Raw genomic sequence first — 13192 nt, 5'->3', positions numbered from 1 at the left:
GGTTCGCTCCACTTTCTATAAATAGTTTTCGGTGCAATTGATCGACGCTATGATGTAACGAAATGTATCGGATTTCCTGAGAGGCGCTAATCGAGATTCTTCTTCGCTTTACAACGTGTATATACTTTCACCGGCTCTATTTCGCGATTAAACGTTTCCTCATTACATTTTGTAGAGAACAAGACACTGAGAACAGTCACGGAGAGGAATTTCATGTTCCAGACCATCAGCAACGCGACATTCTCTGTGGATACTTTCTTTTTTATCAGGTGAGGCACGACGCGCGATAAATTTCCATTTTGATTAGAAAGATACTAAACTAACCCTTTGTCTCGCGAGCAGCGGTTTACTGGTGACTATACTTTTCTATCGATCCCTGGGTAATCTGAATACAGAGAAGGGCAACTTCTTTAAGACAAGTTCTACCAAATTCGTTATCATGATTCTATATCGATTTGTCAGGTATATATATGCTTTGCAATTATTATTATTATTATATTATGTAATTTACGCGCGAAGAGAGAAATGTGTCTTTCGACACGAAACAATTCAATTCGGATAAATTGTACGGTATCTCTTATCCTGATCCTCCTTTCACCAAAGATTGACACCGGCTTATCTCTTTGTGTTGGGAATGAACGAGATCGCCATAAAGCACGCTCAGGCGAAAACAGTCTTTTCACCTGTTATTATCGATCATCTGACCTGCGAGAAATTCTGGTGGCGAAACGCGCTGTATTTGAACTCGCTGTACCCGCGCACGGAAATGGTAAGATGATTTATATTCCGCTTTATCCTAATGCGCTCTTTCTTTTTTTCTCGCCGCTATGTATCATTTGCGGGACAAAGCTTTCAACGTAATATGAAACTTCTTAGGTGCATTTTGCAACAGCACCTGCCGCGCAAATGTAGACGTTCAGAAAAATTTTAAGAAAAAAAAAAGAAAAACCACGAGAGACTTTATAGCTCTTTAAGAAAAACGTCGAGTTCGAGAAAATTATTGCTACCGAAAAGTATAATAAATTTTTAAAAAATTAAGAGAAAAAGCTTGTTCTCACGAAATAACTAAAGTGGATTTAAATACTGATTGATTAGAGACAAATAAAATTGAATTGAGGAATAAAACGAGGCAATTAGATAAAAAAAAAACTTTTATTATTAAGGTATCTACTCTCATCGAGTTAATGAGCGGGAAAACTGTTAAAATGTTTCTATGCCAAAATGCTACTTAATGCGTCGCTTTCACGGTGCGTGAATTTTTCTCCGTCCGAGTTTTCTTACGCGGAACTTTCGCAACTTATCGCGATGCGCAATCTCCTTAATAACTGAGATACGCGATTATTGCATTAATAACTTTCTAGTGCATGCTGTGGAGCTGGTATATGGCCAACGACACGCAATTCTACGTCCTTGGGATACTTCTTCTTTTGCTTTCCGTGAAATATTTCAAGACCGCGGTCGCTATCGTTTCCCTTTTGATCGCCTCTTCGTGGTTCACTACATTCTCCGTAGCCTACAGCAATGATTACATAGCCAGGTAATGTACTGTGAGAGATTCCGGATCGATACTTGACGTTCATTGCATATGTCGCGCTTTCTCGAAATCAACTTAGTGGTTAACGATGCCTTTAACGCGTTGACTTGCGCGTAATATCGTAACGTGGCAAAATTAAATTTCTAGAAAATATCTAGATTACGTATAAATAATCTATCGCACAGAGATAATTTTAGAAAATAATATAAGAAAAAGAAATATTAATTAAAAATCTACGATTAAGAATATTTTTCGTTAGCTTGAATTATTTAAGATATTAAGTTAACAACTCTATTAAAATTGTTTAAACAAGAATTGAGTGAAAATTACTAAAATATATATTATACCCCATTCAAAAAGAATTGCTGAAAGTCTTAATTGCGTCAAAAGAAAAGTTATAAAATCTATTCACGCGATTATTTCATGAAAACGTAACAATTGAGATACAGCCTCTTGTAATATCTGTATGACGTTACTTTCAGTCGTGAATAAAATGCTACGATCTTTTGATCGAAACTGAATGAATACCGCGAAGGAATAATCCAATAAGTCAGGTATCTTTTCACCGTCTGTAATTGAAAGCAGGCTTTCATTTCAACTGGCGCCTATTATATAGCGAGCTTTATCGACATTGTATTTTGCATTATTCATCTGCCGATGCGGCAATTTCATCGCGCGATATACTGCGTAATTCCTCTACTCTCTACTTAATTCTTTACGTAGGATCCAAGAGCCGTTTGCTCTCTTCGACGAACTCTACGACAAACCCTGGTTAAGAGCGGGCCCGTATTTCGTCGGCACGATTACTGGATATATTCTCTTCAAAACGAAATGCCAATTGAAATTACCTATGGTGAGTGTGTCGATACTATTCACAATGGTTCTACATTTTAAGAGTCGATCATTCGATCATCAATCAATCTAGCAATGTTATATTTAATCAATTAACGATGTATATCTCGGATATGTCGCGAACGAGGTAATTGAAAAATCTATATATCGCATCGGCATAAATGCGTGCGAATAATAGAACGACGAGAAAGAATTATTATCCCTCTCTGAAAAAGGCATGTTAAGTCGATTCTCGCAAGTATTTGTTGCCTCTTTTCCACGATGCTGATTGGCTGTCTCGATTCGCATTGTGCATTATATTCGTAGTATGGAGAGGCTGTCATCGCGAGGATTAGCAGTTTGACAGTTTGTTCAAAATAAAATTAAATAAAATAATATGTTATAATACTTTAAATTATTTACAACATATTATTGTTTTAATATTTTTAACATATTATTTTAAAATTTAATTAGCAAATTAACGCTTTAATCAGCTGATTTTTGTCAAAAAATATTAATAAAGCGTTAATTTGCTAAATTAAATTTTAAAATAATAATGTGTTAAAATTTAAAAATAGTAATAAGTTGTAAATAATATGTTATAATACTTTAAATTCGATTAATATTTTTTGACAGAAATCAGCTGATAACTGTCAAACATATTAATCGAGTTGGAAGTATTATATATATTATTTAAAATATATTATTCTATTTAATTTTATTTTCAACAAACTGTTAAACTATTAACCCTCGCGATGACAGCCTCTCGATGCTACGAATATAACGCACAATGCGAATCAAAACAGTCAATCAGCATCGCGGAAAAGATGCAACAATACTTGCGAGAATCGACTTAACATGTCTTTTTTAGAAAAGGATGTTATAATATTTTAAATTCAATTAATATTTTTGACAATTATCAGCTGATTTTCGTCAAAAAATATTAATCGCGGATAAGATATTATAACATATTTAAAATATATTAGTATTTTAATATTTTCGTGATTATATATACGCCCCATTACCGCTATAGAAATGTTATAAATAAAATAAATAATTTCTCACTCACCGATACGTGCAATAGCTGAGTTGTAGTACACAGCACACATTGATCTGAAAACAAAATATTCAAATTATATAGATACATATGTGTGTGTCGAATATCTATAAACAATGCAGTTTAGAAAAAATGTTTTTATATTGCAATATAAATATAAATATAAATATACAAATACAAATATGTAAGTTACAATATTTAAATAGCAAATTATTATTAATATTTTTTGACAGAAATCAACTGATTAAAGCGTTAATTTGCTAATTAATTTTTAAAATATGTTAAAAAATTAAAATAGTAATATGTTGTTAATATGTTATGATACCTTATTCTCGATTAATATTTTTTAACAGAAATCAGCTGATAACTGTCAAAAATATTAATTGTGTTTAAAGTATTATAAGATATTATTAAAACGTTCTTTTTTAACAAACTCGAAGAATGGCGCGCACGTACCGCGCGCTTGTATTATTCTAGTACAAAAAAAATGACAAATATTAATGCGAATAATTTACATAAATATACTAATAATAAACACATTAAATAACACTGTTTATTTATACCGCAATAAGTTTTTATATATCTACTTTTTAGCGTAAAATTCTTCATTCAAAGAACAGTGAATATGTAAAATTTCCTCAATTTCTCAGGGAGCGGAATTAATCGGCTGGGTACTATCAGCAATGATCATGTTTTCGGTCGTGTACGGATTGTATCCCGGAAATTTGACGGTGATGGTGAGCTCCGTATATGCGGCCTTGGCTCACACGGCGTGGGCGATGGCCGTGGCTTTTATCGTGATCCAATGTTGCACAGGATCAGCACGAATGATCGACAGTTTGCTTTCCCTAAGACTAACGTATCCACTCTCGAGGCTCACATACTGCGCTTATCTGGTGCATCCAGTTATTATGATGATCACGAGTACACAGATGGACGGACCGCTACATCTCCACAATGGGATTGTCGTAAGCGTAAAGAGCATTTTCAGATTATTAAATTATTTTATGGAGCTGGGTGTGATATATTTATATATAGATTCTTCTTTGACGGTACAATGTAACGGGGGACAATAATTACGATTTTATAGATTGAAAATATGAAATAAGATTATTTACATCACATTTTCGATGATTGAATTTTAAAAAAATTAATAAACTTACTATTTTTTGTCGTTTTCAAGCTTGAGCAATTTTTATTAACTTACGATGTAAATTACATATTCGATATATCTCAACGATTGGCTAATCGAGAATAGATTAAAAAATCAACATTCTAATTGAAAAAATAATTTAAAAAATAATTGAAATTGCAGAATATAAATGTCATTTTTAAAATATATCAAAAGTATTTATTTGCAAAATAAAAAATGTTTTTTAAAAAATATTGTAATCATATTTTGATAATGTTATAATTTCAACGCTTTTTGTTTATATTTTAAAGATACATAAACGCTAAAAGTGAAGAAAAAATATATAACTTTTCAAATTTTTCTCCAAAAATGATTTGTATAAAAAAATCTTATATATTCTACATATTTTCAATTTATATTTAGATATAAAATCTTTCTCAATCATACTATTTATAACAAATCAATGTATATAGATACTATCATCTTGCATGTATAAAATTCTAATATGAATTATGTATATCAACTATTTTTATTCAATTTGCAATAAAAGTGTTAAAATTATATATGTTTCTTCCACAGCTCATCATTTATTTCGGTAATCTGGTAGCTTCATATCTGCTATCATTCTGCATTTCCCTCGCCTTCGAGGCACCAGTGGTAAATTTGTTGAAAATAGCATTCACCTCGAAGAAGAGAGTAAGATAGAATGCAATCGTTCATTCGATAAAAGGACAAATGCGATTATCCAATGCGGTAAGTATATATAAAACTTACGCGCGTGAGTTATCAGATCAATAGTGACTATATATATTGCAACTATATATAGCGCAATAATATTAGTTTTTATGATAATTATAAAAAATAATAAAGAAAAAACAATCGATATCGCAAAAATATCCGAAAAATCAAACTTATTTTTATTAACGTATCGATGTTTTTTTTTGCAGGTAACGATATTGTTCCGAATTTGAAGCTCAATTAGAAGATGAGAATTATTGATATTTCTCTAGGATGTATTCGTGATTATAAATCAAATATTTGATAGGTTTTAATAATAATATAAATGTGAAAAGTCAGTGATAATTTATCTGAAGCAAAGCTTAACTCCCCTTAAAATTTTTCTCCCACAGAAGTTGCTCATAAATCAATTTATTGTTATTAATACGAGAAGAAGAAACGAGGGGAGAATAAAATACTAAACAGCTTCTCTAAATATGACAATCAATCATCGCAAAAATAAAACAATCCAATCAATATAAAAAAATTCATTAGATAAATCTCTCTCGATTTTGAAAGAAAATTTTTGATTTTGAGGACCATTTTATGATTATGATTTTTTACAAAAGTAACACAGAGTTGAAATGACTGAATACGTGAATTCTTTATTCAAATCTTGATACGACTCTGGGTTAAACAGCATAATTCTGCGATTATCATTTATTTACATTTTACATAATGGATAGGAAGACATTCTCCGTGCCCAACAAAGCGTAAATCGTCGGTTATGGAATATAAAGTCACGTAAGCGTGTTAAGAAAATTTTTTCGCACATATACACAAATCTCTCGAGTTGCGTGTGAAAAATCTAGCCGTAAATATATACGAGTAATGTATAAACAATAACGAAGAACGGTCAAGCGGTGCAAGCACATTTGAGACGCATTGTAATGCGTATCAAACTTTTATAATTTCTTGTGTAAATAAAAATAATAAAGAAAGGCTGACTACGGCAACGTTAAAACTGCGCAATATTTTTATTGCACAATTGTCAACGCATGGTCAAACAATGCATAATATATACAATAACAAATTCAATCGTGAAAACAACGTGGAGAGAAATATGAGTGACATTCGTTTTAGAATTTATGTGAACCAAACGAGATAACTGACAGTTCAATAATGAAAAAAAAATTAAAAAATATGTTGCAAACAATCGAGGAAATACGATGGATAAATAAATGAAATATATATATATGTATTACGTTGCTATCGCGTGTATTAATATGGAAGTTTTACACAAAGAAAAGAGAGAAAGAGAAGCTAGAAGCTATTATTATTTACACTGAACATTCGGTTATCATTTTTTTTTTTGCTTTCATAATATTTTGCGAATGTCATACTGTTAAATAATTGAAATCTATTTTTATTGCACAGCATTTCAAATAATATTAAATTTATTTAATAATGTGCGTAACGTGATACGGATCCATTTTCACAGTCACAGAGCGCACACAATTTGCCATTATATTCTGTAATGTCAAACCGAAGTAAGTCTGCGGGTCTGCATATCATTTTAGGCTTCCTGACATATCTAGACGGGCACAAAAGCTTGCTTTCCTTTTCTGCCTTCAGCAGTCATAAAGGTGCGTGACATGAAAAGAGGCACGTATCGCAAATTGATTTTCGATGTTTAGAGAGAGCACATCAAATATATTACGTTTAAACGCGTGCAAATCTGCTGCGGACGGGAAAATAATCTCGAATTTCTTCGAGAACCCAATTGTCTGTGTCATCACGATCTAATGACAGATAGCTGATAACTGATTTACAAATATGCAAAAAACAGCTTGAAAACATACTTGATACCTCGATTGAAAAATATTAAAATAAATATAATATATATAATCAACACATTAATATTTTCTCATCAACTGAATAATTTGCATACAAATGAAAAAAATGTATGGGTAACTTTCATATGTAATAACTCCGCAAAAAAAAAATCGTACAAACTTTGCTTTTTTTTTTAAATTTGTAGTAAAAAGTCCACATTTTACGATAGTTATGATAAGATTTGCGAAAAAAATTTATTCCACCCCGTGGAGTGCGTCAAAGTACGCAATTTTTTAGAGACAAAACACGTCCTTACTTTTGAAGCAGTGGCATACGGGGAAGGAGGATAAATTAAAAATCTGACGAATGGTTTTTAAAGTAGAGACTTCAAGCTTGACAGTAAAAAAAAAATTTTTTTAATCCGATCCTTTTTAGCGGAGTTATGCTTATTTGAAATTATGCGAAATTGACTTAAAATACATATGCGTTAATTTTGTTGACGAGTGTATATTGCACGAAATTTGCACGATCGCGAAGAAATACTCTCTTTTTCCGATTTCTTTGAATTTCTATAAAATACATTTCCCATTTCATCTCCATCTTATTTTGTATTATTATGTATGCATTTTATATCGTACGCATACGCATATTGGTTAACAGGGCGAAGAAAGGATAGGAAATAATACATAACGATAAACGTTTTTATATAGAACGTTTAGTAACAGCATATCATTATATGTGATGTGTGCCGAGCGAATATTGGCGAGAATAATTCACGGCACCACTTTTCGCGCAGAAATAATCGAGCTACATTTCCGCGAACTCCGTAATAACTAGTGTCATTTTTTCATCCCGATAGCACCTCTAACGAGAAGATAATGTCATTCATTAAGCGTTATTTTGAAACTCTTTAAAACATTTTCTCCAAAAAGACGTGAAAACGTCGCGAGGGCTGGAAATTCGAGATACCGGGATAAGGAGTTAGTCATTAACCGTCGAAGTTCTAATTAATGGAGTACGACTACGTGCGTACGCATCTGCACGTGCTACTGCATACGAGATTAAGAGCGGATGTGTGTATGAGAATTTATATCGACATAAAATTAGCACCTCATCAAAGAGATAATTGATGAGATTGATTGATTGAATTTCACGACAGCGCTTAAAGCTTGTTTCGAGCGCTTTACTTGAGAGATAATCGTAGTAGATTACGTGTTAATCAAAGCGTCGCCGTTTACCTACATCTATCAAAGAACCAATTTATAGGATTTAAACGGCGAGCAAAAAACAACGTCTTTTACTGACGATACAGTTTCGTAGAGTAATAAATCTTAAACTGACCACCAGATTGGTATTCACCATCTGGCGTCCGACACGAACGTATATGAGAAAATTGTTGAAGCAGTTAAAGTCGCTTTCACATCCACACATTCACACAAATCGATATCCACACTCCCTCTATTCCAAACGGTCTTCATATTATTCTATCTATTCATATTCTCAAATATATCTGTTTTTCGATATATATAATTTCGATATATAGAGTTTTTAAAGTCCTAAAGTCAACAAACGGAAAAAAGAAACTCTCTTGAAAAAAAATTAATAAAACATGTAAAAAAATAAGACTAGATTGTAAAATAATTTTTTTTACGAGAGCATTTTCTATATATTTTACATTTTTGATTTATTTTTCCACGATCTCTTGCTTCGGTTTCGGCCGTACTCTATATAATTCCTTGCAATCAAATGCAAATAAAATATGTATGTATACATTCATACGGCTTTGTTTCTATTCAAAACTTAAATTAAATTTTTCTAAACCACGTTTAGCTGGCACACAGACGTTCAACTAGCGTTTAATTGTTTGTGATGATTTTGCGATCGCAAAACGTGGCAGTCTCAACATTATCGCAATGACAGTGTCTCTCCCCCTCCTCCTACACACAACACACACATGCGCGCGCACACATATGGTGAAAATGTCGGATGTGGTTACGGATGTACTCTCGGAACACACGGATTAAATGCATAACAAAACTGATTGTGAATAAAGACACGTGCTTGACAATATGGCCCGAGAGACAACATCCCGTTTAAAAAATCAATATCACTTTAATTATCATTTCGAATCTTTCAGTGAGAATAAACGTTAAGCATAAATGCAATTGAAAGGATATAAAACGCATATCGTTAAACGTCCGATTGAAATTAAACCGAAAATTTAATTAAAAGTCATTCGATTATACATATGTATATTTCCATTATATTATATTCCTATGTATTTTAAAAATACATGTACGAATCACATTTAAAAGTTCCAGGAAATATCCAGATTAAACAGATGATGCATTAATTTAATAAAGGTAATGATATTAAGCATGCACGAACATCGCTAAAAATACAAGTACGCCATTATATTAGATTGCTCGTTTCGAGCAGCGAGATAATTTCTATCTGAAATGTTATTTGTTATTTTGCTCGAAAATAAGAAGAGATCTCGTGCTAATCTATATCTATTTTCAATAATTTTTTTTTCTTTTCTAAAGTTCGTTCTACGGTTTAATCGCAATATCTAGGAGAGTTCGGTTTTCTGGACCGAAAAGCGGGAAATGTCGGAAAATCACTTTGAGAGAGTATCACGAAATGCGTGCAGACATACAAAAGCCACAACGCAGGCAAGCGAATTTTGCACATTAAAGCCCTATTCATAAACGAGATGCAATGCGCGTTCAATCGCGCTTATCACTCTAATTAACGCTTTGAAATTACGCGCCACCATCATCATTATTGCATATTATCGTCCTCGGCGTAAAAAAAACTATGTGAAAAAATACTATACATTTTTATACGTTCCATGTACATACATACAATTGAAGAGTGTCGCGCAGAGTCTCTATTTCATTAAAAATATAATGTTGTAGCGTGTGATTAATTAAATTCTTGGCGGAATAATTAAAAAGCACTGCATTCCGCGTCCATTTCGTAATGGGAATGCACAGATTTATATTTCTCCTCGCATATACATATGTGTACATACATATATATGTATATATATATATATATACATATATGTACTCATAAGCTCTGCGCATTCACTTTGATGAGTGCATTCTCAGCCGGGCTTAACGTAACCTACTTCCGGCCGGCAGCTTCCTTGCAATTAGCAAACTGAATTGCATTTCGCGTCGTATGTTTCAACGACGTCGTGCCTCTTTAAGGAGGAATTTCCGCGTTCGCTCTCAGTTGCCAACGGTACATGTAGATATGCGAGCTGTTTTTCCATCATAAATTGTCGACCCGGTAATTTGTTACAAGCGTGTTGCGTCGAAATTCTCCATTGAAATGTATTTTATGACAGAATTCTGAACTTCGCCTCTTCCTCTACACGGATCGTAAGCGAACCGAGAGTATTTGCTTGTAACATCGCGACCGTATCTATTGTAAATTTACCATAAAATCGATCGGTAGAATATCTCTCCTTCTCCCCAGAGGCCAGAGAACACGATTGTTCTTCGACTAAAAATAACGGATATCCGTGGGATTTGTATAGATTCACGAAATGCAGCTTGATTAATTATCGTCCCCGAAGGACAAATTCATCGAATTTGACAAAATTTGAAAGCAATGTCTCACGGATTTATTTGTGATTGATGAGATAGATTAGATGGGAATTAATGGAATTAATGTGTAAGATCATTAATCTCTATACCGTATACTTGTAAGTGTCTCGTGATCACAAGATTAAAACTTTGATAGTCTCGTGATATTATTTTACACAACATAACATGACTTTCCGATTATATTCTTGTCCCATACACATCAGAGAGATTACTTTCAGAAATATGTTACTATATACATACCAACTGCAAAAAAAATAATCTAATTTTTTAAATAAAATAAATAAAATATATAAATCGTAAACTTACGATAAACTTTTATTCGAATTGAATAAATAATTATTATTTAACATAAATTATTATACGATTATTATTAGAAAGATTTACTCGATTTATTTAAGTATCGCTAGACACACACATACACAGTTGGAAAATTTGTGTTTTCTTGTTAAAAATGGTCCCCGTTAAAATTTTTGTGTTAAATTAACATATTGCTGTTGTATTAATTGAACTCAAATGTTAAATTATTAAAATAACTGAAAAAAGTGTAAAAATAACACAATGTGTATTTACTTTTAATTTTACACAATAAATATGTTCGATATTATTAGTGACAAGATTTATCTGTTAAAATTTACAGAAAAAAAATGTTAATTTTACTTTATAATATAAGTGGGGATGATAAAATGTAAAATTAACAATTTTTTTAGTTAATTTTTACATTAAAACTATGTTAATTTAACACAAAATTTATTTTAAGTTTACTTGAAGTTTGCATTTATTTTATGTTAAAATATTAACACAATATTCGTGTCATCATTTAACATATCCGTATTATGTTAAATTAACACAAAAATTTCTGTGGACCGTTTGGGACATGTGATATTTGTTAAATTTAACACAAATTTTTCAACTGTGTACGCGCGTCTCTAATTTATAATATTATTTTAAAGTTAATCTCTTTCTTCTGCAAATATTTGAAGAAATAATGAGACGATCGGAAAAGTTTATTCGAGATAAATTAAATATCAGTCAAAAAGCTATGATTATTATAATTTAGTCGCAGGATTTGAACTTGGACAAGCAGGTATCTTTTTAAACGAGTCGACTATTATATATTCGATTACCTTCTTCATTTTTTTAGGCTTTCGATTAAAATCTCGTCTTATATTGCACATGCGCGGATAACAGAGACGCGTGAGGTAGTCGCATTTTCGGTCAGTCGGCCGAGAGCCGTCGAGGAACTCGAATTGCATGCAAATCTCGTTGTTCGCGACATATGCACGAGGTTTTCGAAGATCATCATCACAGAAGGCTGACAGAAACTAAGTACGATCTGCACAGAAAACACCTACTTTCGCGCTGCAAAGTGCGTAAATCGCTGGAAGATCGATAATAATTAAGGCTCAAAATTGTATTCTACCGATTGGCCAGAGTGGAAATATTCGGTGGAATAAATGTCTTGTGAATTTGATCTCACGCGGAGAATTTGCATGTGAGGATAATCGCGTCGCGCGAGCCATGATTAATCGCAGTTGAAAACAAGAAAGAGCTCGGCTCTTGAAAGTTTAACGAAGAAAATCCAAAAAGAACACGGGTACGTGATTCGACTGATAGAACCGAGACCGACGAACTTCGGACCACTATAGTGAATTTCCGGGAATACGCTGGCGTGCTGGTGACAGAGAAAAATCGATCTTTAAGTGTCTCTCCAACTCTTGTTGTACGATAAAGAATATATCACCGAAACAGCTAGAAGATATATTTAATGAAAGTGTAGTTAAGAAAGATATGTATATGTATATATTTCAAAAAATTAACGTGTTACTCGGAGTAACTGATCTAGTTTTCATTGATTACATAATTTATCAAGTACATTTAATAATATAAGAAAGACAATTTCTCTTCTCCTTTTAGTTTTAGTTTTTTAAGAGAACTAGAGAATTTTTTGAATCATTTTGCAACGGCAATTAAAATATTTGCTCGTTGATACATAGACAAAGAGAGTGGATATCAAATTCACCTGAAACTTTGTATAGAACGCTTCGAAATTTTGTACAAAAGTACCGTAACGTCAAACATCCACACAAAGGCTATCACGCCGACAAACTACAAAACGTCAAACTACCGAATGTGTTCGGTGAAGGAGCTAGTCTGGTGGAAGTTAGCGTGCACGAGGGTTAATACTCGTAGAACAACGTCGAGGAGAATACACGAAGCTGGCCAAGCATGAACAAGGGGAGATCCGGTGCAACAACTACCCGGAAAATTTTCATAAAGCCCGCATCACGAAGATTTCACGAGCTATAAATTAATTCTCAGGTATGTTGATTTAGCTTATCTCGATTTAGTCTCGCGTCTAAAACTGCAATATTCCCGATATCCGCCTCGAATATAGGCGCACGATTTACACGTAGCTTGATATATATATATATATATATATATATATATGTATATATTACATATAT

At 32.6% G+C, this 13192-nt stretch overlaps 2 protein-coding genes across 6 annotated transcripts in view; both read left to right on the top strand.

The window, feature by feature from the left end:
- The window catches only part of LOC145939104 (nose resistant to fluoxetine protein 6), a 28081-nt gene extending 20944 nt beyond the window's left edge, over nucleotides 1–7137 (top strand). Inside the window, exons 7-14 of one of the 4 annotated variants that reach the window (XM_083043217.1) lie at nucleotides 176–269; nucleotides 343–462; nucleotides 604–769; nucleotides 1362–1537; nucleotides 2258–2387; nucleotides 4073–4396; nucleotides 5134–5307; nucleotides 5502–7137. In XM_083043217.1, the coding sequence (XP_082899343.1) occupies nucleotides 176–269; nucleotides 343–462; nucleotides 604–769; nucleotides 1362–1537; nucleotides 2258–2387; nucleotides 4073–4396; nucleotides 5134–5259 (1136 nt within the window). In that variant the 3' untranslated portion in view covers nucleotides 5260–5307; nucleotides 5502–7137. Of the gene's footprint in view, nucleotides 1–175; nucleotides 270–342; nucleotides 463–603; nucleotides 770–1361; nucleotides 1538–2257; nucleotides 2388–4072; nucleotides 4397–5133; nucleotides 5308–5501 lie in introns of those variants that run through there. The other 3 variants (XM_083043218.1, XM_083043220.1, XM_083043219.1) reach the window with 3 other exon arrangements.
- Nucleotides 7138–11957: 4820 nt separating this feature from the next.
- The window catches only part of LOC145939108 (uncharacterized), a 36110-nt gene continuing 34875 nt past the window's right edge, over nucleotides 11958–13192 (top strand). For both annotated transcript variants that reach the window (XM_083043230.1, XM_083043229.1), the window contains exon 1: nucleotides 11958–13046. The gene's annotated coding sequence lies outside the window, so the exon portion shown is untranslated. The remainder of the gene's footprint in view (nucleotides 13047–13192) is intronic.

This window comes from Prenolepis imparis, unplaced genomic scaffold, assembly GCF_030444845.1.
Source record: "Prenolepis imparis isolate NDT839.2.m4 unplaced genomic scaffold, iyPreImpa1.0 SCAF_7, whole genome shotgun sequence".
NCBI classification, from domain to species: domain Eukaryota; kingdom Metazoa; phylum Arthropoda; class Insecta; order Hymenoptera; family Formicidae; genus Prenolepis; species Prenolepis imparis.
The sequence above is the reverse complement of the archived record's forward strand: the minus strand, read 5'-3'. Positions and strand labels throughout refer to the sequence as shown.